Here is a 26,314-nt window from a genome sequence, read left to right on the forward strand (position 1 = left end):
CTCACTGCACATATAAAATAAAATAATTGACCTGCACATTAAAACAGGAAAAATGAATCAACACTCAGGTGTCCTACAAGCACCTGGGTTACTGTCATTAGTACTGCCAGCCTACCTTTAGCTCACTGTCAAGAGCGCAGAGCTGCAGCTATGTCTGCTCAGTTTGCTCCAAATGTCAAGCTTGCGTGCTCTCTCTCATGCGTGCTCTCACTCCTTCTTTGCCCCTCTGCTTTTTAAAGACACTGCAGTGCTGTTTATCTCACTTATCCCTGTCCCTTCGAGCTCCCAGTACCACCCTGCTGCTAACCACAGGTTACTTCAACTAAACACAATACAGAACTCTCGAATCCAGGTGGCACCTGGCAATTTGTGAGGCTTAACCACAAAATTCATAAAAACAAGGTCTTCTTGTGTGAGGCTCCTGGGCTCTGAGATAAGTATGCAGAGCCTCTCTGAGGAGCACCTGCACTGTTTGTTAACACAAAGTTTTGCATTCAGCTTTCTTCTTTCTAGCTTCAGAGCTAGTTTCTTCTCTGTCAGCTATCAGAGAGGAGCCCCTGGTGTCTGGTCACACTACTGTCACACACCAAAGCTATCTCACTGAAGGCTAGCAGCCTGCTTCCTAGGTCAGCCAAGCTTCTGGGGTTTGGGTAAATAGACAGTGGTGTCCTTTATGCTGATACAAGTTATCTCACCTTCAGGGATATTACCCCTCTGGCGACATCTTGAAAAGCCCAGACAGGGGAACAAATCACCAATGTAAAAAACTGTTATATATTCTGAGTGACTTGTACATACTACACCAGGTGCAGACCTCAAGGGTCCACAAAGAGTGGGCAGTAGAGTTGAACACCCATGCTTAGTTTCCACACAGCTACTGTCTCAGAAACTATCTCCATGTGAGAAGAAAACCAATTCTGCCACACAACAACACCCTGAAAGATTTCGGTCTCCACACATAACGTCGTGCAACAGATTTTAATGATCCACCAAGCCCTTCCAAAAGTGAACATACACTCACACTCCGGAAGTAGGAGCTTGCAATAGCAACACTTGCTACAGGTAAAAAAGGTGGGAGGATTCCCTCCCAATTATCACCTTTGATCTTGTAGAACATCAATTGCTCCTGGTTGTAAGATGGTTGTAAGACTTGTAAGATGACAAGTCTTAGAGAAGTGTAGTTAGACCTCAGTCAGTCACCTGTACTGTGCCACATGAGAGGCCAACACCTCCTGTAACCAAGTGCAATGATTCATGCCGAAACAAGTGATGTAAGGGCAAAGAAAACAAAGTTTGGGGCCAAACCCTGATAACCTTGCTCAGATTCTGACTCACACAAAGTCCCAGTGTGGCAGTAGAAACAACTGCATGTGTCAGGGCAAGGTGGAACAGAAATCCCAGAGGTTGTTCCCAGGCCAAGGCAGGTTAGGACAAGGATATCCTGACTGAGGCGTTTCTTGACCATGCAGAAGATCATGTGGTTCGGTCCTGAGCCCAGCAATTCTGCCCTCCCTGTTTTGCCAGGACTTCTTAACAACCTGCTTGTTTTCACTATCCACTCACTGGTATTTGGAGAGACCTTTTCAAAAAGATATCAGGTCAGGCTGCGACGCCAGATATCAATCAACATCACTCGCTGCAGGCACATGCTGGTTTCCTCCCTTATCTTGAAACAGCAGATGCCGCTCACTGACAATATGCATTGTTAGCGTTGAGGGATATGGGGCTCTTTGAGAAGTAGTTTAGCAAATCCATCCCTCTGGGGTGCTTATTCAAAACTTCACCTTGGTAGCTAGCTACTGGCCCCATTCCCTGCGAGCTCAAGGGCTGGTGCGAACAGCCCCAGATCATCAAATCAGCCAGGTGAGCACACGTGAGCGTAGTCAAGCACTTTACTTCCAGTGTACCCAGGAAATCGTCGTGAAAAAATATTGTCTTGTAGGGATACTGCAGGCAAACAAGGCTTTAATTGATCTCAAATTGCTACAGCTTTAGGTGTGTTTTATATCTGTATGAGCATAATTGCCCAACAGCTCGAGCTGCACTGATCCAGTGCTGGAAAATGTTTTCCCTGTGCAACTGGCACCACCACGTGGAGAACAGGATTTCTGCACTGCTTTATGTTGCAATATGGGCATTGATACGTGACTGTGGGCCTAAGCTTGCCATAAACCATACAGATTTGGCAACTGCACTGAAAAAAAAGGCATTTCATTTACATTTGGAGCAGAAACTCCAGATCCGTTCCTTAGATTCCTTCCCAACCCAAATAAACTGGGCATCAGTGCTCTGACTGCCTAACAGATTGCTAAAAACTGTAGATTTGGGCCATAGAAAACTGTCCATCTGAGGGTATCTGTTTTACAGAGGTATGGAATGATAAATTTCCTCATTTTACAGATAATGAAAATAACATAATAGTTTGTCCATTCAGCAGGGAAAAAAAAAAAAAAAAAAAAAAAAAAAAAAAAAGATGGCTCTGAAATTTTGCCAGTTGCCCAGCAAAGGGTGCACAAAGTTTGTGGAATTACACTTAATATAACTGTTTTATGTCACACTTCAGAGCCCCATACGAGGACCCCGGCTGCTGCGATTTCTGTCTCTCTCCTCTGTTCGCTCCCTCGTGGGTCCTGGCAGATGTCCTCAGTAATCCTGAGGACAAAAGCAGCACACGGAGGGGCGTCTTAGGGGCTGCCGTAAGCCTTTTCTCCAGAGGCAGCATCCTGCCCGCTGCCTGCTCAGCACTCGGGGCAGATGGGCAGTTTTGGTGAGGGCAGGAGCCTGCAGCTCTACCAGGGACCCCTCACATCACCACAGAGCCGGGACTCCCAGTGCCTGCTCCTCTGACCCAGGGAACAGGAGAGCTTCCTGGGTTGAAATTCGTGCTTGCCTGGGATGCTCGCCAAGGAAAGTCACCGAGGCAAACAGCGAAATTCCCCCTCCTGGTGTTTAAGGAAATGAAGCTGTGCTCGCGTTCACGCTGCCCGCTTTTTCACTTCTTAGAGCCGCCTGCTGTGGCGAGCTGTGTTAGAAGCCAACGTCCCCACCGCCCCAGGCCAGCACCGCCTTGTCCGGCGGGCCTGGTGCGGGGGCACGGCCGTGCCCGCTGGGACACCGCGGCCTGGTGCCGCGGGAACCCCGCTGCTCGGGGCTCTCCTGCAGCGGGCATTTCCCTGCCGCGCAGCCCGAGCGGAGGGGTCCCACCGAGGCCTTGCTGGAGAGCGGAGGCGCTCCCAGGCTTGGGGGCAGCAGCGCAGCGTCCCCAGGCGGCACAGGTCCCTAAGCACGGCCCCGCACGCTGCACCGGGGGGCACCCACACTCGCTGCGCCTCGCCGCGGCCCAGCTCTGCCCGCGGGCGCCCGTCCGGGCAGCAGCGGCCGGCTCGGGGCGCGGGGCTCGGCCCCCGGCCCCCGGCGCTGGCTGCGGGACCCCGCGCCGACAGGCGGCGCTGCCGCGGGGCCGGGCCCTCGCTCGGGCCGGGCGGCCGCCGCCCCGGTGCCTCCCGAGGAGAAGGCGGAAGCGGCGCCGGCGGGGAGCGGCCGGCGGGGCCGGCGGTGAGCGGGGGGCGGCCGGCGGCGAGCGGGGGGCGGCCGGCGGCGAGCGGGGGGCGGCCGGCGGCCGCGGCGCTGCCCGGGCGGAGGGAGCGGGGCGCGGGGCCTCGACTCGCGCCGGGGCTTAGCGGGGAGCGGGCGGCTGCTGGGGCTGGGGCTCGGCCTGAGCGGCGCCCACACGGGAACAGGGCTCGGCCCGGGGCCGCGGGGCTCCATGCGGGGAGCTGCGCCCGGCCGGGGCCCGGCAGGCGGCCGGCGGCTTCTCTGGGGCCTGGGAAGGGCTCAGCCCCCCTTAGCGAGTGCTCCGGGACGCGTTAGCGTGCCGAGGTGCCTGGTGGGAGGCGTTTGCAGGAGGCCGGACTGCTGCTGAAACGGAGAGCTGGGTTTTGTACCCAGCAGCACCATGCGTTTATAACAGGCTTCCTTCCTAACGCCAGCCAGCAGTTATTACTTCAGTAGTGCTCTCCATCGCTTTCGTCTGGTTTAGATAGGTCAGGCCGAGTCTGTTCGGATGTGAACGGAAGTCTCAGCTGTAGGTGAAAGGAAGATGTGCTAATTATATCCCTTACACCCAGCAGTTAGAGCTAACCGAAAGTATTTCTCCCTGTTTGCTTCTGACAAGTTCTGCACGCCGCTAGGATGCTGCTAGGGACTGGAAAAGTGCGAGCCGCCGGTGGTGGCAGCGCTGGCAGGTGATCTGTGGAGCTCGCTCAGGCTCCGTTGAATGAGAAGCCAAGGCATATACGTGGCTGGCTGAGGTCTGTAGCACTGTAACTTTGCAACTCTGCTTTCTATTTAAATGATGTCCTACTGTATTTAAAAAGCAAATACGCACAATGGATACTTGCTGCCAGAACTTCAGAGTGAAGAAATGGCACGCGTTAGCTGAGTGAATATAAAAAGGTTTTAGATCCGCACTGTTAAAGCTAATGATACAGGCTTCGGAGTATAAAGCACTTCAAAAAGAAAATAAAAGTAAACGTAAGGCAGAGTGAAAAGGGGAAATGCTTGAGCTGTTTCAGGATGTGTGCCTAACTCGCTATTTACTTTCCCAGTGTCTCAAATAATTTTACTAATACCGCATACAGGCTGACTGCTTGTTGAGGTAGATGATAATTAAATCCACTCTGCAGCCTGTGCCTTGTGGAAATTACATTTGTTCGTAGCTCTACTTTTCCCTACCTCTTTTTGAAGTACTTTCTGTCCTAATGTTTACCTTGTCCGCATTGTGACAGCATCTTAACTTCTCAGCAGATCTGTTGAGGAATACAGAAAGGCACAACACGTATCACAATGTGCAACAGGAGAGCAGAGGCCAAAGAGAGCAGAGTCTCTGCCAAAGTAAAGAATTTGAATAGTATTGTTTTTCTCACTAATAATGCTTGCCTTGTTTTTGCTAATCTGAACAATTCTCAGTGAAATATCTCTAGAATTTAGTCAGCTGAAGGGCTTGGGGTTTTGTTTTGTTTTTTAATTAGGGAAAGACCCATGGAATATTTTGGTGTTAAATACAGCGTATGGCACTTCCAGTGCTTAATAAAATTAAATTTGTTTTGACATAGTTAGGTAGGATAAAATACATTCATAACTTGGAAGATGCCTCCATCTAGTCTCCTAATGTAAATGATACACGTGATTAAAGTCTGACAGCATTCTCTCCAAGCTAAGAGAAACCACCTACAAAGGTTCAGAAAGCCCCCAAAGGTCACTCCATGCCGGTGACTGGAGCAGTGATAGTGCCTGATGAACTTCTCATATTGTTGGTAGGCTGTATGCACCTCAAACAGAAGATTTTATTTAGTGTTTAGTTTCACATGGAGGAATAGTAAGCATATGGGTTCTCCAAGGGACTTGGAAGCCTTAATAGGTATGGATATTAGAGGGGGGGAAAAAAAAAGGTTGATAACAAAATGCTTGTAAGATGCTTGCAGGTTTTTACAAGAAACAGAAGCTGTTTTTTGCAGTTATTAGTTCTGCCTGAATCTGCTGCTGCTTTTTCTTGTCTAGCTATTTGCTTTGAAATGAAAGTGCTTTATAGGTATTAATTAAAATGAACTTACATCATTTTATGTTTTTGCCAGGATGGGGCCATGGTGATGATAATTGTAAAGCAGATATTACGAATGCTGCCGAGCATAGTGCTTATCAGTTGTCAGGAGACCATTGATTGATATGCCTGAGAATAAGCATTGCACGTATTGCTTCATAAACAAATCACCCAAAGTCACTCCACTGGTCTGTCAGTCTCATGACCCAGAAATCTGTACGTACAGAACTGTTCTTAACGAGGCAGAAGGAGAAAACGCAGAGTTTTGCCTGGAGCATTGCCCTCTGCTGGCTATGTGTCGGCCAGGCTGAAAGCAGTTTAGTTAGGTTTATGGACCTCAAGTACGGAAAGGGATTTGGAATAGTTCTCTGTATTGATTTCCTTCTTTATGTGGCTACTCAGTATGAACTTTCTAGCAAAGATCACATAGAAATTAATTCTATTCAATATTTATGGATTAATATTCAAATTTTTCTGCTTCATGACAACTGCTGCGCTCCCTGTACAGCGTTCCTTCACGTTTGTCAAAAGCACAAAGATACGATTTCATGTTTCAGTGTAAATAGGGTACAATGCCTAGTCTTATCCCCTCCCTATTACTCAAATTGTTGTGTAATTTTCCAGGCAATTGGAAGGTATCTTCTGTACCACTAATGGCTTTTGATTTAGAAAAGTTTATAAATTAATCCTGTGGCTCTTAGGTGGAGCTTGAACATCTCTAAAAATCCGAGCTAAATTCCATTTTACTTTGGGGCTTCGCAAGTCAGACTACAGAGCTTTATTGGACACGGTAATTTAAAGTGTAGAAGGTTTTTAATTTAATTGTGAATCATAAGGTACATTATGCTCGCAGGAGTTTGCTGTTCTGGCCTGACCATGCTATCACAGATTAACCTTATCATTTTGTAATGCAGAGTGTAAATAGCAACATAGCGCAGGTTACCTACTGAAGAAAGGTTTCGTTATGGTTTAGTCTTGAATTTGGAAAAAAGGGATTGGGACTCCTGTGTCTGCTCTGGTTTGGGGACATGAAGGTTTGATCTTTAGAGATGGATCATTCCAGGTTTCTGCGGTATAAATAATGATCAAACATTCTGACCATTACCAGTTAGCCTGGAAAGCACCTTCTTTTCTGTGGCCAAACGATATAAAGCTGTTGCCTTGGAGAGAAAAATAAAAACAAAAAACAGCCTTTGGTGGCCCAAGGACTTTGGGTACCCCATATATGCAAGCCAAAACCACTATCTGACTGCTCAGCGAGTGTGATGGGACTTCCTAGCTCTAGGGAACGGCGTTTCAGGTGCATTATCAAACATAGTGTTCAGGTTTCCTCTGCCAGAGAAACTTCATCCTAGCAAGAGTTAGAATTGCCACGCAGTGCTCCCTTTTAATTTCAGTTGTTCCTCGAAGTGAGGGCTGGTAGGTTGATGTTGTCCAAACAAAAGTCACAGAATAGGCTAGCAGAGTGTTTATTGCATTACACTACCCATGTCAAAAAGCTGGATGAATTCTAAAGGCTCTGGTGTAGACAGGGTATTCAAATTAATATGTACATGTAGTCGTATTTGACTCGAGAAACTTTGTTCAGCACAGAGGAAAAAGAGTAACTACTGTTAATGGGACAAAAAGCTGGTGTGGTTTCGGGGAATGTTTGCTAGGTTTTCCTTCACTGGTAATCTATTTCATAATTAAAATGAAAGCAATTTGATGTAAATTTTGGGATGTACACTGGGTTTTAAAGGCCATCCTTTTCTAACCTGAAATTTTTTTTAAATTCCCCAGGGAAGAAACTTGCATAACTGCCACAGTAGGCTTACAAACTGTCTTCTACATCTTGGTCAGGGGAAAGACCTGCCATCAACATTAACATTTTATTCTTCTCTAATTGGTTTTGCCCTCACACTGCTTTGTTCAAGAAGAATGAGTCTATCTTCTGCTCCTGGAGGGCAAAATGGAACAGAAAATTCCTATTACAGCATTTACAACTTTTGAAGGAATTGCTTTAAACTGTGATGAAGTAATTGGGCTTTGGTTACTAGTCTGAGTAACAGCAGTGTGTGTGGATTTTGATTTGGAAACCTGTGCCTTGTCCCATGCCTATAAATGCATATGGAGGAAGAGGTTTCCTTAGAGATAAAATGAAGTGGAGCTGAGTAGAAGGAGGAATCCTATTACACACCTTATGTAAAACATGAACAAAATTCAAGATCTGGCTCTTAATCACCTTTTTTAATTTTCACCTCTTTACAGATAGGGAAATTCAGCCATAAAGAGATAATGATACTTGCACTTCTTTTTTGCGAACCCTTTGGTCATAATGCGGACAAAAAGCTCCATGTAGGAGTGGAGAGTATCACTGAATAGGGGGATTTTTGTGTGAGACTGGGATGTTGACTGGTTGCACTGACTCATTTGTTAAAATGACTCTGGTATAGGATTTTTGTTTCCATAGACTGAATATACATATCTGCTCTGTCTGTAGAAACAGTTTAAATGGGCAAAGAGGACAGCACTTAAATCTACAAAGTGTTCAACTATCAAGAGTCAGGTCCTGTTTTCTTCCTTACAAGAACAGTATTTCAAATTGTAGGTTTTATTTCTAGAAACAGCCCAAGGGAAGAGCAGCTCGCTTTGCAATGAATATGACAGCTGAATTTAAGTAAAGCTGTGATGTTTTCCTCCTTGTGACTTCCTGAGTTCCTTTGTGACATGGCTAAAGGGATGCGTGTTCCTCTTCCCTTTCTTAGCCTCACTAAATATACCCTTGTGGTATAGAAGAATGCGAGGTCTTCAGACCCAGACTGGCCTGTGGGCTCCAGTGCAATATTGCTCCGTGCAATATCCTGCACACCCACATTCACACTCCGTTGGCCCAACTTAGTTCCTGGAATTTTTTTCATGAAGTGTGGCCTCTGGACTAATCATCCTCTGCAGCAGCTCTTAAATAAAAGAGACCTGTTGGTGACAGCCTAAAAAAACTTTCTTTCACGGGGCATCTTTCTAAGCATTGATTCTTCTGTTTCCATTCTAAGTACTTGTGTTCAGTTCCATGGGATTAAACTCGGAATTCTGGGACTATGCCCCAAGCAACTGCTGGAAAGTTGTTTGGTGGTTTAGTTTGTATTTGCTGTATTTAGGAGCCTTGACTGTAAAGCTTGTTGAGGTAGATGACATACAGGAATAATAAATGCGTGGGGACAGAGAGCTGGAGAAGACGTAAGCTTCATCCCTTGGGTGCAGTTCCAGACGGCCGTGCGATGGAATTATTTCTGCGTGAAGCAGGCATTGCTGCCTGGTGCGGTACAGCTCCAGGCGGTCAAACGGTGCTTTGAGACTGCACCACAACGGTAATTTGGAAGTGGCAGGAACACTACTTTTCAGATACTTCAGACCCTACTCATTCTGCATCCTTGCCGCCCCCAGATTCTGCAGAAGTGATGCAGATCAATGGTCCTCACAGCCCAGCTCTCAACTAATCCTTAGGCTTCTACCTCCAGTAGGCTTTAAAAGACGCGACGGTATTGCAGTGAGTGCACTAGGTGAACATCTCCAAAGACCTTTGTCTGCGCTCCTGTTAGTGGGCACTTGGCTTTGTGTGCCTGGCCCTGCAGCCCTCAGCCTGCTCACGCTGCCTTGCACCTCCGAATAATTTAATTGACAACTTGGTGTTGTCAATTAAAGACAATTAACCACAATAGGGTTCTAGGGAAATGTTTGTAACAATTAAACAACTGGGATAGAGGAAAGTTTCTTGGAGTTTCACAATTGGTATTTGTTGTTTAAACCTTTCTTTAAAGTTCCTTCATTCAGTGTAGAAATATCGACAGGCTGGGGATACCAGCATTTTTTAATTTCATACCCATGAATTCAACCTGCTTTGTGAGCTGTATTTTAAAAATAGGCCCTACTCTGCTTCAGGGAAGTGTGATTTTTATCTTCTGTTCTTATGGTCATGTCACTTGTCCTCCCTCCCTGCTGTACCAGAGGAGGGAGAGGAGAGCAAGAAACCTGTTGAGTACTACTAGTTTGTAGATAGCTTTTTGAGCTGCAGAAATATTAGCCTTATCTCATGTGCAGCTTCTTACTCCTATTGATGGTTTTAAAACGTTACTAACAGCGCTGTGCATTTGAATTTCATTTGCAGTGTGTCACCTGCTAGGTTTGGGTACCCAGGCTTACGTTTTGTTTGTGGATATGCACCTCAACTGATTGGAAACCTATACTACAAATCTCTGTGTACAGAAAATATAATGTTTAGTCACTGCAAGGAAAAGATGGAGTTGAGCTACTGCTATCAAGTAAAACTTGTATTTTTCCAGCACTTTTCAATGAAACTAGGAATGCTTTAGAAGTAAATAATACTGAAGGGGTAGAGGCATTTTTAGTAAGTGCAGCAAGGAGAGAGAATATTCCTCCATTTACTAAAATTGGGTAGATGAAAGAGATTACAGAAAGGTGTTTGTGTTTTTGAACCAGGCTGACAGGATGCGGTGCTCTTTCCTTATATCACAAGATAAGTAAAAAAGATATATAGCAGAGAAACTGGGACAATTCAAAACTGGTGATTGTGAGCAGAACCGAATGTGCAGTGCTGTTCCAGTGCTTGTGGCCAGAAATAAGCTCTGTTCGTGTCTGGAAGGGAAGGTCTTGGAATATTTTAAATTAACACATCTTTTTGTCATCTTGCAGAGCGTTTCCGTGTGGTACTTGATCAGCTACTATGAGCTTGCTACAGAGCAATAACAGTTGTGGAGCCCGAGACCTGGAAAGCGGCTGCTGTGCAGCCATGGCCAGCGCCTGCAGCGTAGGAGCGAAAGAAGATAGTGTAAGCGTCAGCAGCGGGACTGGAAACCCTCCAAGTTCGTTTACAGAGGAAACACAAGGATACGATGTGGAGTTTGATCCGCCCTTGGAAAGTAAATATGAGTGTCCAATCTGTCTGATGGCTCTTCGGGAAGCGGTGCAGACGCCATGTGGACACCGTTTCTGCAAAGGCTGCATTGTCAAATCAATAAGGTAAGGGAAAACTTAGGGAAAGTGTTTTTAAGAAGAAATTCACTTGAGTAAATGTTAAATAAAAATAATAAAACTTGGTAGCCAAATCCTCCAAATAAATCCCATCTTCAGCCCGGGATTAAAATACCTGTCCTTCCCCTGTGATTGTTTCTCTTGATAACTACAGGCAACTGCCAACAATTTGATTTCTTGGCACAGATGGGCAATTCATGCTTTCAGTTCTCTGCTTGCAATCTGCGTCCTTGTTGGTCTGGAGATGGTAAGGAGGGAATAGTCTGGGACAAAGAGTTGAGAGAGGGAAATGGCATATGGGGAGGGTAGGAATGAGATGTGAAGGCAAGAATAAGCCGAAGTCATAAAACTGAACGGTTGAAAGAGGATGCAAAACCAGAAAGCACGCAGACCTGCACAGCGAACTTCCCTCAGACCTGGAGTACAGTCGTCACTGTCCCACACATGCCAGTGAGTATTGGAACACATTGATAGAAAGCTAGATATTATGCTGTTTTTTCTACTCGGCATAAGCCAGATTGTTTTCTTGTAAATCGCTCCCTTAGCTCAAATGTCACAGTAGTTTGGTAGGAATCTATTTAGCGCTGTGCGACCCACCTGTGGAGGTGGTTAATTTCCCACCTTACTTTGCACACCTTTGTGTATAAGATCATTAAATCATCTTCAGCATTACTTCATTACTTTTTTTTCACGTGCAGTTATTTTTAGCATGCAAAATGAGCAGTGCTTTCTTGATTGGTTTTCCATACCATTTATTCATAGTTCTGTTCCATTTCTTTTTATCCATAGTTCATCATTTGTAGCTCACCAAATATATGGTATGCCAGCAGCGGTATTCTCTGAACACAGAGGGTTTGTGGGTTTTGTAGGCTTCTCTGTAGTTTCTGCACTGTTGTGTCTGATGCTAATGTATTTCTTCATGACATCCCTTTTACACCAAGGAGGAAAGTGTTGGAGCTCAGTACAAGAGGATGAACTTAATTTTGCATTCCCTACTTATTACTGTTATTCCCTACTTGCAAAAGTTCAAGTTATTTTCCTCTAGAGAGCACAAAACTTTGTGTTTGCAGCACAGTTCTTTTTAACATTTAGTTTCATCAGCATTTCTGAGAACAGGATACAAGTTCGTTATCCAGAAAATGCAGAATACCAAAATCGTTCACCCGTGAAAAGTAACTCTCCTGTATATTCTGCTGAGGGAAGCTAAGAGATACTCTGTTCTCTAGTAATCACACCATGAGATCACCCCAATCCCACAGTGTCTTGCCTCATTCACTACATCCCTTAAAAAAATAAAGGGTAAGTCAGATCTTACCCAACTGCATTGTTCAGTGACATTCACGTCAGCCAAAAGCGTGGAAGAAAGCAAAAATGAAAGTAAACTTGTTGGCTTTGATTGTATGTATCCAACTTCCCAGGCACAAGCACTTGGCTTCACTTTCTGGCCTTCACTTTGCAGATTCCACCCTAAATTATTTCAATAGATTATTATACATAAATTCATGTGTCCTTGTAAGTATCAAATTAGACTTTTGTACTTACAAAAGGCATTTTGGAATTCCTTACTCTCTCTGAGCTTACTATGCTTTTTTTGGCAATAGTGGTTTTTATACTCTTCTTTAATTTGGGAATTTCTGGAAGAAAGAAGAGGTAAGAAATCTTTAAACCTTCTCACAGGAGGATGATGCCTGTAAATCCTGAAGGTAAATTAGTCAGTACTGAAGTATTGTGAGCATTAGCAATTTCTATTCACTAGGCATTTCAAAGACAGTCATATTCCTATGATAACTAAACGTAAAATTACCAAAAGTGGATGTCTTGGATCCAGTCTTTTGGATCCTGCATGGTGATGTTGTTTTATAACGCTTCTGCTGAAGAGCTGCACAGTTGTGGTCATTGGTTAGAACTTTCCTTGGTACTTAGTGAGGAACTGCAGCAAGCTTGTGCTCACAACATAACATCTCAGAGCGGGTAGAGAAACTTCCTTCTTAAACCTCAGGCATAGGAAATGGTGTCTCTTCTCTTCTCTGTTAAATTAACAGACTATTTGCTCTACTCACACTTTTTGGTCTATAAACAGTTCTCATAACCAGAAGTTTTTCCTTCTTGTATACTTTCCGCTTTTTACTTAACCTCCAGAGGTAAACTTACAATTCACCTGAATACTGAGCACAGATGGCAAGCTTTTTTGATCTTGGAGACAATAGATCATCACTGTGATATTTCAAATGTTGCAGTAGTAGTATATATTTTCCCTCATTCCCCACTGGAATCTGTCTTTGGAGTGCAGTGAATGCTTGTAAAAGCAGAGCAGAACTTGGGTTGCCAGGCCCTTCTGAAGGGCTGAATTGCACGCTTAATTGGGATACGTGGATTGAGCTATTGATTTGGACTATCACTGTAGTCTCCACAGTACAGTATTGATTTGGAGTGTCTACAGTACAGTATTGATGGATGTCATTGAGAAGTTTGTACAGAACTAAAATGAGAATTGAAAGTGATTTTTACATTGTCTTAAGTGCTATTTTTTTCATTAAGTGATTGTCACAGCCTTTATGTGGTCAGGAAAAAAGTGTTTCTGTTTTCTTACTAATTTTCCCACTGCCTAGTCTGATTGAACACTGATTGAGGACTTTAAGTGATACAGGATGGACACACAGTTGTTGAGTAATTGCTTCTTGCCGCTCAGGCAGCAGTTGTGGTTGCCCATGCTGAAGATGCTGTGCCTGCAGCTAGAAAGATTTGCATTAACAAAAAAAAAAGGGGGGGGGGGTTAAGCACTCTAGCCTTAGATCTTGTAATGGGAGGGACGTGATGGGTTTCAATCACAGTAAGTGTTTGCTTCCCAGCAAGTCCTGTTATCATTTTAAGTAAGGCAGCCTGAAGTGCTTTAAAGTGCTATGAGTCATGGGAGTGAAGAAGTTTATCTGCTGTGGTAACTACAAATAATAGTTTACAAACATTGCTGTCTACAAAATAGTTGATTAGAAAATTTGGAAGAACTAAGTTCAGATGCAATAGCTAATTAAACTTCAGTCTCATCTTTCTTCTCCTGTCTTAGGTCAAAGCTAACTCAGGGCTTGTAGTAGGGCTGACCAAACAGCAGAACCTCTTTTATCTGATAAGCAGAATTGTGAGCTGGCAAGGGTCAGCAAGGAAAACTTTGGGTGCTGGCAGTTCATTAGACAACCTACATGGCTCCAATTAAAGTATATGCCGACTATTTTGCTTCTAGGCTAAACTGCTCAGTTGTTAAAATCATGGAGCAGTCTTTTTCTTTAAACTAAATTATCCTGGCTTGGCTTTTCATACCTATGTTTAAAATGCAACAGAAATCATAGGAATATTCATTGTACCTCATGGTAGATGATTACTGTTTCACAGTTACTGTTGTGGGTGGCACAACTCAACCTGATAAATAATTCCTGCACAGGAAAACCTCCACTGTAAAGTACCTTAGAACAGAGGTACATAAACTCAGTTCTGTGATAGGAAATGTATAGCACATCTTTGTCTGTGGATGGATATAAGCAGCCTTTTAAACACAATTCCAATACTTTTTAATATCTGTTTAATATTCTACACAATGTCTTTGCTCTTTCCTTTTTATAATCTTTATAAAATTGCCATTCATTCTTACTTTACCCTTAGACTGCTGGTTATTTAAGCTGGAGATCTAGTGTCATTATTTATAATGAATATATTGTTGGCTATTATTATAGGTGGTTATCTTTCATGTGTAGAAGTAAAGCTACTGTCTTAGCAGCAGGTGTACCAAACTACCATTATACTGCATCAAGCAAGGTGTTTGTAACCAAGTTATACCCGTTAAAAAGTGGCTGCCTGTGGATTGTGTGTGCGTTGGGGGAACGCTTCTGAGTTGTGACAAAGATCAGCACGCTGCTCAGTGAGCTGTGACACAGAATGGCACACGAGGTTATTTTCTCTTTTCCATTTGTTTAGAAGTATGACTATCAGACTTGTGGCAATCTAACTCTTGCGAGCAAAACCTCGGAAAGGAAGTTCATTGTCTCTTTCTAAAGTCTAAACATTACCCCCACTTCCTCTAGCAGCATTGCTAATGAAGGAGGTGCTGACCAATTATTTCCTTTTCCAACAAAGAGCACAAATTCCCTCCTGTCCTCCACAGCCCACTAAGTTCTACTTCCCCTCCCGCTTGCAAGCGACGACAATGATCTGACACTTGATCTTTGCAGCACAAGTGCTTTCTCACATTTTTCCACCCCATGTATTTTTCCATATTACTGATATTTCCAAGTGAGAAGAAAATAGAATCATAGAATATCCCAAGTGAGGAAGAAGGGAGAGAATGTCTAAGAACCTTTAAAGAACTGTTTTGAAATAGTATTGAAATAATACTTTTGTGTTTGAGCTATGTGAAGTACTTACAGAAACGAGACCGTAAGTTCTTAGGTTCTCAACATCCTCCTCAAGTTTATTTGCAAGGTATCTGTCATGCCCTTTGGTCAGTTAAAAGCTACTGAGCTAGAACAGCTCTATGATCCCAATAGTTCTACCCCAAGTGAAATTGTGTACTGACTATTTTTCTGGTTTACATTTCTGATTTACATAACTTCTGGTAATTGTCACATAAATGCCGTTGTTTTCAAGGACTATTTTAATGTGTTATTAATTTGCCCGCTTATGTCTTGCTAGTGTAAAAATATTTTAAATTAAGGGCAAAGGAAACTCAATCTCTTTTTCCCTTTTTTCTGGCATTGTAGAGATGCAGGTCACAAATGTCCAGTAGACAACGAAATTCTGCTCGAAAATCAACTTTTTCCTGACAACTTTGCTAAACGGGAAATCCTTTCATTAACGGTGAAGTGTCCCAACAAGGGCTGCTGCATGAAGATGGAGCTGAGGCATTTAGAGGTGAGAATTAGTTCTGAAAATATGGAACCTTGCTTTCATGAACACGTAAAAAATTCAAAATAATATAGATGAGCATACCTGATACCTCTTCATGCTGATTCAGTGTGTTGTTCATTCAACCCGATAGCTGCATGTTTGGTTTTTTTTAATGAGTGTTTAGTTGTAATTAGGTGATTCTCAAGTGAACATGGTAGTGCATGAAAATTGTACTAATGCAGCTAGCTCTTTAGGATCATTCATGTTTATCTTTTGATCAGCTTTATCTGTACTTCACACAAGTTCTCTAAGGTCAGTTTAATATTCCTTGAAAGCAGCTAGATACATTAGTTGAAGTAATTGTTTTGGAAATAACATACCCAGTTATTAGGAAAAAAACATAAAGCTGAATTTTACCAGCGAGTACTCTTAATATGTGAACGTGTTCACTCTGAATATATGAAGTCCTGATCTTATTAATGCGACACTGCCAGTAAAGTCAGGGTAAGCATCTGAGGGTTTTCTTGGAAGGAAAGAAGGAAAGATTGCTGTTTGTTTCTCTTGTACTGTGCTTTATCTGAAAAACAGGTAAGCAGTTTGTACCTATTTGTAGTATGAGATCCCTCTTTTGTCCACGTTCAGGACCACCAGTCGCATTGTGATTTCTCCACCGTGGAATGCCCGCAGTGCCAAGGAGCCTTTCAGAAGAACCATCTGAAAGAGCACATGACACAGGAGTGTCTGCGGCGTCAAGTCTGTTGTCCCAACTGTGCCACATCTATGGCTTATGAAGATAAAGAGGTACTTAGTCTTCCAGCCTCCACTTGCAAGGGTTTGCTTTTAAATGTGACATCAATTAAAAAAAAAAATGGTCTAGAAGAGCTGTTTTAGCTGCAGAGGTGAGAAGCTACAAACTCCAGGGCATTAGCCTAGAACAGGCAAAAGCTGGGCAGAGGCTGTGCTTAGATACACCGTTCTCGGAAACCCTGTGCTGCAAAAAGACTTGTGTAACAACCATTGATTTTTGGCCTTACCACCAGAGAGGGGTAAGGGGTAGCATAACATACAAAGCAATATCACACATTTACAGCTTTTATTCCTGGCAGAAAGGATGTCAGGAGATGCATCTTTTGGGGAATACGTGCTAAAACACAAGACAAGACCTAGGTCACTACTAAAGTTTTCTCCTTGCTATGCTTTTTTTTAAACTTTGTTTTACAGGTGCATTCACCTAAATGCAAAATTTGAAATGTAGATAAAAACATCTCATTAGAAGTGATTAGCATTCTTTTAAATGACATAACATTATTAATTCTTTTTCCTCTCTTTTCTCTGTTCGATAACAGCTTCATGACCAAACCTGTCCCCTTGCCAACGTATTTTGTGAATATTGCAACACAATGCTCATCAGACAGCAGGTAAGAGAGTAGCTTTCTGTGCTTAATCTGCATCAGATGTTTTGTATTTACATTGCTGCTTTAATCTGAAATTAAATTTGAAGAAATAGTTTGTCTGCTGGCTAATAAATGTCTCCTTGCCTCTCTTTGAAAAAGTTGCATCCACTGTAGGATTTCTAAGTGTAAATCACATTGTTTGGGTATGCTGCTTCTTGACAGTTGCCATGCTGCGTGTTTCTGATCTTGAATGGGGGTTAAAGAATACCAAATAGCAGCTTGTGATTATGGCTGATGTTAGAAGAGAAAGCTTTAATTTGGGCAAAGAGGGAGAATATTTTTAACTGGAAAGTCCTTATTGGAAAGTCGCTCTAAATAATTCACTACTGAACTGTAGATGCTGGGTAGAATTCTGCATGTCCATTACTATCATAATAATCATTGCTATTTCTTCTATTCAGTAACAACTTACTTCATTGACAGGAAAATGATAAATGTTACTTAATTTGCAGCCTATCTGTTTGAATGGAATGGCAACTGTGTTAATGACTCAGATTAAAATAAAGAATGATATTGAAAAATCAGAGAAGTACTCTGAAAAACAGGAGTGAGTTCAGTAATGGCAACGGCAAAAATGTGTCACTGGATCAAATAATGAGTCGTGAGACTGTGAAACAGAGAATGCTAAAATAGGTATCGATTTAGAATTAACAGATGACCTGTGTTAAGCTTGTGCTCTACTGCATCATGATATTTAGACAAGACGTTTTGGGTTACATAAGCTAGTATTTTGCCTGAGAAACACAGAATTATCTTTTGCTCTGATTAGGGCTGGTAGGGTATCAGCTGAAGCTGTTCAGCTTTTGGGGTGAGGATGGATAGGGAGTGTTCAGAGCAGTGAGATAATTGGGTCTGGAAGACATGGACCATAAGAAAAACTGAAATAAATGTGGACTTTCTGAAGAAGAAGATAATGAAGAGTGCCACAGTTGTTTATAAGTATATGCAAATAGCCCTGCAGAAGGGAAAGAAACAGATTGTGATCTAGCTGGAGTATAGGTTAGAAACAAAAGGCCTACATTCATGTGAGGAAAAACCTGAATGCTTTCTGATGCATAATGTAAAAACTATAAGGCAATGAAGTGTTAAAGTACATGCAAGGAGGATACAGAACTTGTATCATTAACTAACATTTGTGTTCAAAGCTTCCATATTTCTTTGAGAACTGATACAGGAATAAACTGATCTGGCTTCAGGTACATAATCAGAGTCCATCCAGCCCTATTCTTTTAGGATGTTATAAGAGAATACTCCTAATGGGAAAATTAATTGCAAATCTGGTTTGTTTTAGATGCCTAACCATTACGATAATGATTGTCCTACTGCCCCAGTACCATGTTTTTATAGTGCCTTTGGGTGTCCTGAAAAGGTAAGCCTTTAATCGTAATCAAGAGTTGCAGACCTTTCTTTTTTTTAATGTCTTTTTCTGTTCTCATCTCATCTCCCTGTCCAAATCTTCACTGATTTGTGGAGTATGTTTTTTTTTTGTTCTGAAGTATTTTAATTATAAAGCAGTATGTGCTGATGCAGTGCCTTTCAAAAGTCCTTGTCAGATTTAGAAAAGTGAATTATTTGCTTGACGGACATACTTTTATTAATCCATGAGAGTATTCTCAGCTTTCATAATAATAAAGTAGCTTCTTCTAACATTTCTTGAAAAGTTGTGACCAAATGCAATTATGGCTTTTAGAGTTTGGTAAAGAAAACTTGAGAATGTTTTAAATTTGATTAAATCCAAAATTATTTAATCTAGATACTCTCATTTTTAGTTGTGCAATAACTCTAAAAATTTATCTTTTCATCCTTTCCCCACTGGTTTTCATACATCTTTATTATTTGGTACTGTGGAGCCATTTCAACAAATCAATGAAGGAAATACAGTGCTGATTTAGCACACAGAAAAATACCTGTTTATCACTAACACTTTTACACCATGTCAATTTTGAGTTGAACAGTATTTGCCCACTGCCATTTGAAAATATTTTTTCATTTGACATAAGTGATCTTAAATTTTAAGCCCTCCATTGGTAGTGCTACTTTGTCACATCACCTTTCTTTGATTTACATTCCGGTTTTTCTCACGTAACAGAAGCAACTTGTTTGATTTTCTTCAGAGCCACATTTAGGATGTGATTAGAGATGATGTGGGATATATTTTTAATGCTACGTCTCTTAAATTCTAGATGCAGAGGAATGAACTGGCACGACATATGCAGGAGTTCACTCAGGTTCACATGAGAATGATGGCTCAGAGTTTTCAAAATATCAGTGTTACGGCTACAAATCCTGTACCCTTTATCAATGGACTACCATTTGAGCCTGCCCTCTTCTCCCATGTGTCACATACCCCATATAATTGTAATCCGGAAGTTGAAAACTTCAAAGAAACTATTCAGCAGTTGGAAGGTCGCCTGGTAAGACAAGATCACCAAATCAGAGAACTCATTGCTAAAATGGAGACTCAGAACATTCACATGGCAGAACTCAAACGTACCATTCGAAATTTGGAGGGAAAAATTACTGAAATGGAGGCACAGCAATGTAATGGTATTTATATATGGAAGATTGAAAACTTCAGTGGACTTCAGAAAGCACAGAAGGAAGAGAGACCTGTTGTGATGCACAGTCCTGGCTTCTATACTGGAAAACCTGGCTACAAGCTGTGTTTGCGCTTGCATATCCAGTTACCAAATGCTCAGCGTTGTGCTAATTTTATATCTCTGTTTGTCCACACTATGCAAGGAGAATACGACAGCCATCTGCCTTGGCCTTTCCAAGGCACTATACGACTTTCTATTTTGGATCAATCAGAAGGCCCTGAACGGCAGAATCATGAAGAAGTAATGGAAGCCAAGCCAGAGTTGCTAGCCTTCCAGAGACCAACAATTCACCGCAATCCAAAAGGTTTTGGTTATGTGACTTTCATGCACCTGCAGAACTTGGAGCAAAGAACCTTCGTAAAAGATGACACCCTTCTGGTACGCTGTGAAGTTCTAACACGGCTGGATTTGAACAGCCTTCGCAGAGAAGGATTTCAGGCTCGCAGTACTGATGGTGCTGTGTAACCTGTAAGTCTTAACCAGAGGAACGGAGCCCCTGGTCATGCTCTTCCACCACAGATTACACGCATGCTTCATTGTCCAATAGGCTGAATGTGTAAAAAAGATCATAGTTGCCAACATAGTTGATCTTCACCTGAATCGAACTCTGTTGTTGCTACACTTTTTTTTTCCTATGAGGTAATGTGTTCAAATACTACTTATTGTTCTCTATTAAAGTAATAAGCAACTTCTGTAGCAAGCTAACTAAATGAAGTGTGGTTAATCAAAACTTAACTGCCTACAAGAAAATCCTACTGAAGTACCTAGACATTTGTGTTTGGCCAAGCGTACGTCATATCAGAAAAGACCTGTAAATCTTTGAGCCACAGTGCCTTGGAATAGATACTGTAGCAGGGAAAGTGCCTAATTAATAAAGATGAGGGTTTGATTGTTCTGTTTGTTTTTTTATTATTTACACAGAGCTTGGGGAAGCTTTGTTTTGGAGTTCAGACAGTTTCTATATTGGCTTATCTAGAACTTTGAATTGGCTATGCTTCTCTTGAAATCTGAAGTTAGTTTAAGGCTTTGCTGACATCACCTAGAGTGAGATGCTTTGACCCTTCTCTGCTGAGAAGGTCAAACTTCCTGAAGTTAGCTTCAGGGAGTTGCATGTCGATATAAAGTTGATAATAGAATTGCTGAAAGGTGTGTGGTAGCATTGTGAAGAAGGTGAAATGACTATGAGTCAAGCTCACTGAAGAAATGTCTGAAAGTGCCCCCCCTAATTCTCTCTATTTTGACCAATCTTTTTTATAAATGTGTGATCCAAGCCCAGAACGTGGATCACTGTCAGCAGAGCGGTAAAAGTGTGGCATTAGAATGAGATACCTTTGTGCGGATAGGATCTCCTGCTAGCACTGGACGTTTTTCAGGTTGCGGGTGGATATGTGAGCAAAGGTGTATAGTAACTAAACAGCGTCTTGCAGAATTTGTTTTACTGTTGTTGAAACCTGAATTTGTACCAAGTTTAACTTTTGATCTGCATCTGTTTGAGTGATGCCTTGATGTTCTGGGTGATGTATGACCTACATCATTTCCTCTTAATTCTCGGTGGACAGCCAGCCATATCAACATCCAGCTGTTGTGGCCATTTCCTGTCCCATTAGACAATAGGAACTGGGCCACCCTCAACACTTCAGAAAGGAAGAAAAGTCTATTAATTAGTTTGAGGAAAAACTGCAATCCCATTTGCTCTCCGGAAAAAAAAAATCTGGCTTCCTTAGCATCTCTTTAACCAAACACTAAATTCAATATTTCAAGGATTCATGAGCTTCCTCGTGCTGCACGTATTAGTTTTCTATACTGCTTGTTTGTATGCCATATAAATGTTAGTTTTGACCAGTCAAAACAGAGTAGTTAAGTTCACTGGTGCTAGTAATTTACCATGGTGCTGATGAGGTTCTGAATCTTCTCCTTTCAAAAGGGGGAAGAAGAAAATTTTGTTCACCCTATAACTTAAGTACACAGTCTGATACAAAAGAAAGAACTAAGCCATACATAAAACTCCATGAAATAATACTATAGGATATTGATATGGGTTAATTCTCTGCCTACCAGCATGAGCTTAAAATTTCCAGGACCCAACCTTACTGATTGTTCGTCATATCCAGCTGAACAAAATTTAATTTTCAGGTAGAGCCTACTAATTGAAGACGGACTGTATGTAGCTGAGCATTGTCACTACTGAAACCTGAACGTTCTGGCTCATGGTAAACGTGATAGTCGGGACTGACTTGGTGTGTTCTGTGAGTTCAGAGGACAGGTGAACATATATTACTCGAAAACAGGAAAAGATCCGTGCTTTAAAACTTTTAAACTTCTTAAGTAGTTTTTATACTGAATAGCCTCATCCTGTTAGCTGAATTGTTTTGAAGTGTCTCCAATCAGAGCAGCGTTGGTAGTTAAACCATTCTTAACGAAGATCTTTTCATACATCTAACAGTGCCCAGATCCGCTGCATACAGATGACAGTTCCTAACACTGTATGCCAGTTCCCCAGTCACTTTCAGGCTATGTTCGGTATCCATCCTTTTTCCAAGATGTTCAGAGATGGCCATTATCCTTTTTCTGTGTGTGTTAGGGGAGAAAGGTAGAAGAAGGGCTTGCAATTTGAGAGCTTCTTCCTGGCACAGTTCCTTTCTCAGCCCTAGTGTTGTTAACAAAAACGACCTCAGTCTATGTTCTAAGTGTTTATAACCAAGACCCACTAAGTGCATTAATACTTCCTGTACTTTTGAAGCTTTGTATTATGAACCCTCAAGTACAACACGCTGAATTTTTGCTTTGAGCCTGATCTGCTACATCTGACAGAGTTCTGCCTTGGGAAGAAACTCAGCTTGGTGGCAGGTTCAGGAGTTTAAATGATTCAGGTTAGTATTGTACGATAGCACAACCCAATAGTGAATAGAAAGCTAGTGCATGTATAATTCTGTATCAACCACAGTAATATGAATGCTTTAGTCACTGCTGCTATTCTACTGGTTTTGTATTTTAATATCACCAAGTAGAACTCTGAGTGATGCCAAATTACTGTAATGCCAGAGTTTTACATGAGAAACTTTGAGAGCTAACTTGCTAAATATGAATTTACTTTTTTTAAAGTTAAATATTTCTGTCACATAAATGTCAGTGAAGTGTTTATTCATATATGTTCCAGTTTCCTCATTCTTTACCCATCTTCCAAACTGCTGTTCACTTCAACTGCAGTTCCCAGAGCTTTCTCTTCCAAGTAAGAATATCATCTTCAGCTAATGGAAGAACTTACGAGTCTGGATTGGTACCATCTCAATGTATAGTCTTCATGACTAATATCTCTAATTCAAACTTTCCTAAGCAATTCAGTTTCTATGTAAAAATAGGTTTGTGTGAAACAGCATCTTGTCCCCTTCTTACAGAATTTTTTTTTTGAGAAATCATTATACCATGGTGGATTGAGGTATAATTAGGAGAACTCCTCAATGGAAGCAGAATGGTATGCAGCCTTGATAGTTGTCTCTAAAACAAACATGAAGTAATACAAGGATTTAATCAGTTTCATGTATAATTTCTTCAGGAATGATGTTCTCTAGGTCTGTCACTCATGATGCTTTGCAGCATTGTTAGATCTCAAGATGTTTTAGTAAGTGGCTTAGCTTATCTTCCAAATTTGTTGTCTTGAACGTGTTAAAAGTCAGATACTCTTAGTATATGTATTTGCACAGCTGCTATGGCACATATTTTCCAATTATAATATATTGCAAATGTGTTTTCTTTTTGCCTTTGAATGTCTTCCCCTGCAGGGCAGGGAAAATTATTTTACTAAAAATGTTGGTATGTAATGTATATGTGGGAGCTCAGATAATGTGAGATATATAGACTTGTTTTTTTAACTGGTCTCATGATATGCCTGGTCATGTTTGCTGTCAAGGGATTAGACTTGCTAATGAAATAAAATCAGGGTGGCCTTTCTGTTCTTATTTAGAGACGCTTTCTTATCAGCTAGATGATGATGGATGCAAAAGATTATTCTGGGGTCAGTGTTAAAGGTTTGTATTGGTTTGCATTTGAACAGAATGAAAGTACTCCTGTTCCTTTTGAAGTATCAATAGATTGTTTAATATATTTTGTAATTAATGCACAGCTATATTTCTGACAGGATTTTAAAAAAATAAAGTAATTAAACTGTGCAGTGTATCTTGCATCTTTATTCAGATGGAGGGCTGCTTAAAAAGATGTACGGATAAAGGATTTGCTCTCTGTCTTGTGGATTTCAGAGGTGGCTGGTTTATAATTGAGGGTGATCGTGTATCATAGAGCGGTCAAACACTAAAACTGAAAAGAGTATTTCAAGATTAAAAGATTTCTGTAATTTATAAAGGGTAGTGATAGCTTTAGTCATTACTAGAAGATACAGCTAGTGCAAGTCATTACTAGAAGACAGAGATCGTGTAATTGATAGTAAACTGTTTGTGTGATCATCCTGTAATTTAAGATGCAGCTCTGAAAAATAATTAACATTATCACCTGTGGCCACATCCTGCTTGCTTGTTATGTTAGTAGCAAAGACAATGATTTGAAGCTTTGTTGCAAGATGCTCAGAAGTCAAAGGGAGTTTCTCTGTCAGTAAGAGAAATAAATGCTTGTTTTGTGGCAATCTGCTAATTTATTTCACCTGCAACATTCTTCTGGACTTGTCTTTTTAACAGCAGCTGCAGGTAGGAGAAACTTGATCTCAGGCTCCATGCCCTTTGGAGTGTATAATTTTCAAGACTCAAATTCCTCTGAGGAAATGTGGTGGTATTTACTAGAGATAATGTCTAATACAGCGCAGTTAAGTATGATTTATATTTCAGTCTGGATGAAATAAGGATGATGGCTGGTGAGTCTTGCACCTTTTGGCTCAAAAGAGAAAGAAGAAAAAAAAGAGAAAGGGGGAGAGGGAGAGAACCACACTCCTACCACTGAAAGAGGAAATAGCTAGCAGGAAGAATGACCATGACCAAAGGAAACACTTCACCGTTACCACCCCAGTCTCACCCTCTTAATTTTCCCACCACTGAGACTTTGTCAGTTCTACTTGGAAGGACAAAGTCAGTCTGTCCTGGACAGAATGGGTTCTGGTGCCACCACCCCCATTCACGATTTGAGTTTTCGTGACCTAGAACACAAAATTCCAGGATCTGTGGTCCTCATGTCTTTTTTTCTTCGCTGGCTTTAATATTAAAACTATATGTATATATTAAACCTCACTTATCTGATAAAAATACATTCCTGTGAAACAGGTAACTATTTAACAGTTCCTATAAGCTTGTCAGGTCTCAGAATGTGTGAAGATTTTTTTGCTTACTGCTGTCTCTTCCAGTTCACAAGTAACAATAAAAATAAAAAACTGTCTCTCCTTTTTTTCTTTTCCCCTTGCCTGCAAGGAAGCAGAAAGGGATTCTAATGTAGTAATCATTGCCTGAGTCCACCCTAACTAATGTTTATTCCAAGCAGAACCATTATTACCATGGCTTCTCATTCCCTCTAGAAGACTGCACTTTTTCTCCATTTGGGAAAAATACACAGTATTGCCTAAATGAATTTACCTTCCTGCTTTGTGATGGAGGGGGTGGGAGGGACAGATAAAGACAGCAGATAATACAGCACTGTGAAGCTATTTTTTTTTTTTTGCTGAAAACCTGGAGCCCTACTCCCCTGTCTATTTTTTTGGGGATTGTGACTGAACCCATTTGTTCCATTCAAAGAAGCACTTGGGATTTGCAACTCTAAAAGGTTTAGGTTGTCAGGTGTTTTTTTCCCCCCTCTCGGATGGAATGGGGAAATTTTTCAAACTGAGAGGAGGAGGCAGTGAAAGAGGAAAATCATTTCCCTGGTAGCTTTAGTCTAAACTCCAACGCATGAGCTACCTTTTCCTTTCAGTTTGTGCTCTGACTCATCTGAGCCAATGCAGCCCGTGAAGGTTCCTGAGATCAGTGATTTTGTTTTAGTGGAGGAGGACAGCTGGAGCTGCTGCTTTCCTGCTCTTTTGTCACAACCAGATCTTAACTGCAGCTGAGAGTGAGCAGCTTGCTAATGTGACCATGGATAATTATTTAGGTTGGCACACGGCCCTCTCCTCAGCCATTCTTCAAGAGCTGCAGCACAGGAAAGCCCTGGTCTACTCAAATTCCTAAAGATCCTTGAGACTGGTTGATAGTTTTTCTCTGAGCTACCAGCTGGGTTGACCTAGCTCAGCCAGAGCTGGCAGATGCAGGCCTGTAATTAAATGAATTAATAGGCCATACGTATATTTTCTGGTGGCTTTTTTTGAGAGTCTTATTTAAAAATGAAAGGTCAAAGGCTCCAGGAGGGCAATGTTTAATTGGAGCAGTGTTTTAGCAGTTGGGTAGTGACAGTTTTGGAAAAAAAATCCTGCATTCTCTCACCTTATTAAAAGTAGAAGTGCTAGCTCACTAAATACCTTCTGATGAACTGTCCAAAAAATTTTTGTTTCCTTATCTCCCTGTACAGAAACCAATTTCCATGCAACTTGCTTGCTATTTAATGTGCTTAAAAAAATAATAAGGCAACAAGAGAAACCTTACCTCATCTCAGCTGATTTGCAGAGAAGGGTGGTTTTTGCAGAGTCCTGGCAGTTCTGCTGCACTCATGTTGGTTCCTTCTTGGTTTTCCTTTCTGCCTTCAGAACAAAACATCCCTCTCTGTGACTGCCAGCACCAGCTCCGTAGCAGTGGGTGTGAGGGCACCAGGGTGCCTACAACTTGTTCTGTTCTTAAACG

General features: G+C 41.7%; 1 protein-coding gene across 2 annotated transcripts; it reads left to right on the forward strand.

Annotated features, from left to right (window-relative positions):
- Nucleotides 1-3,456: 3,456 nt before the first annotated feature.
- Nucleotides 3,457-24,903, forward strand: TRAF6 (TNF receptor associated factor 6). 2 transcript variants are annotated; one of them, XM_035552169.2, is made up of 7 exons: nucleotides 3,457-3,555; nucleotides 10,289-10,615; nucleotides 15,373-15,523; nucleotides 16,142-16,300; nucleotides 16,846-16,917; nucleotides 18,245-18,322; nucleotides 19,137-24,903. In XM_035552169.2, the coding sequence occupies exons 2-7, from the start codon at nucleotides 10,320-10,322 to the stop codon at nucleotides 20,016-20,018; spliced, it is 1,638 nt and encodes a 545-aa protein (XP_035408062.1). In that variant the 5' UTR covers nucleotides 3,457-3,555; nucleotides 10,289-10,319; the 3' UTR covers nucleotides 20,019-24,903. The 2 variants fall into 2 exon arrangements, with proteins under 2 accessions (XP_035408062.1, XP_035408063.1); XM_035552170.2 differs by lacking the exon at nucleotides 3,457-3,555 and adding an exon at nucleotides 3,831-4,310 and having other exon boundaries at nucleotides 19,137-24,742.
- Nucleotides 24,904-26,314: the final 1,411 nt, after the last annotated feature.

Source organism: Cygnus atratus, chromosome 5, assembly GCF_013377495.2.
Source record: "Cygnus atratus isolate AKBS03 ecotype Queensland, Australia chromosome 5, CAtr_DNAZoo_HiC_assembly, whole genome shotgun sequence".
Taxonomy (NCBI): Eukaryota; Metazoa; Chordata; class Aves; order Anseriformes; family Anatidae; genus Cygnus; species Cygnus atratus.

What these genes read in the sequence shown, in the direction of transcription:
- TRAF6 (XM_035552169.2), top strand. Translation starts at nt 10,320, where the DNA reads ATGAGCTTGCTACAGAGCAATAACAGTTGTGGAGCCCGAGACCTGGAA. An exon ending in TGCATTGTCAAATCAATAAG is followed by an intron (nt 10,616 to 15,372) that starts GTAAGGGAAAAC and finishes CTGGCATTGTAG; the next exon opens with AGATGCAGGTCACAAATGTC. An exon ending in TGGAGCTGAGGCATTTAGAG is followed by an intron (nt 15,524 to 16,141) that starts GTGAGAATTAGT and finishes GTCCACGTTCAG; the next exon opens with GACCACCAGTCGCATTGTGA.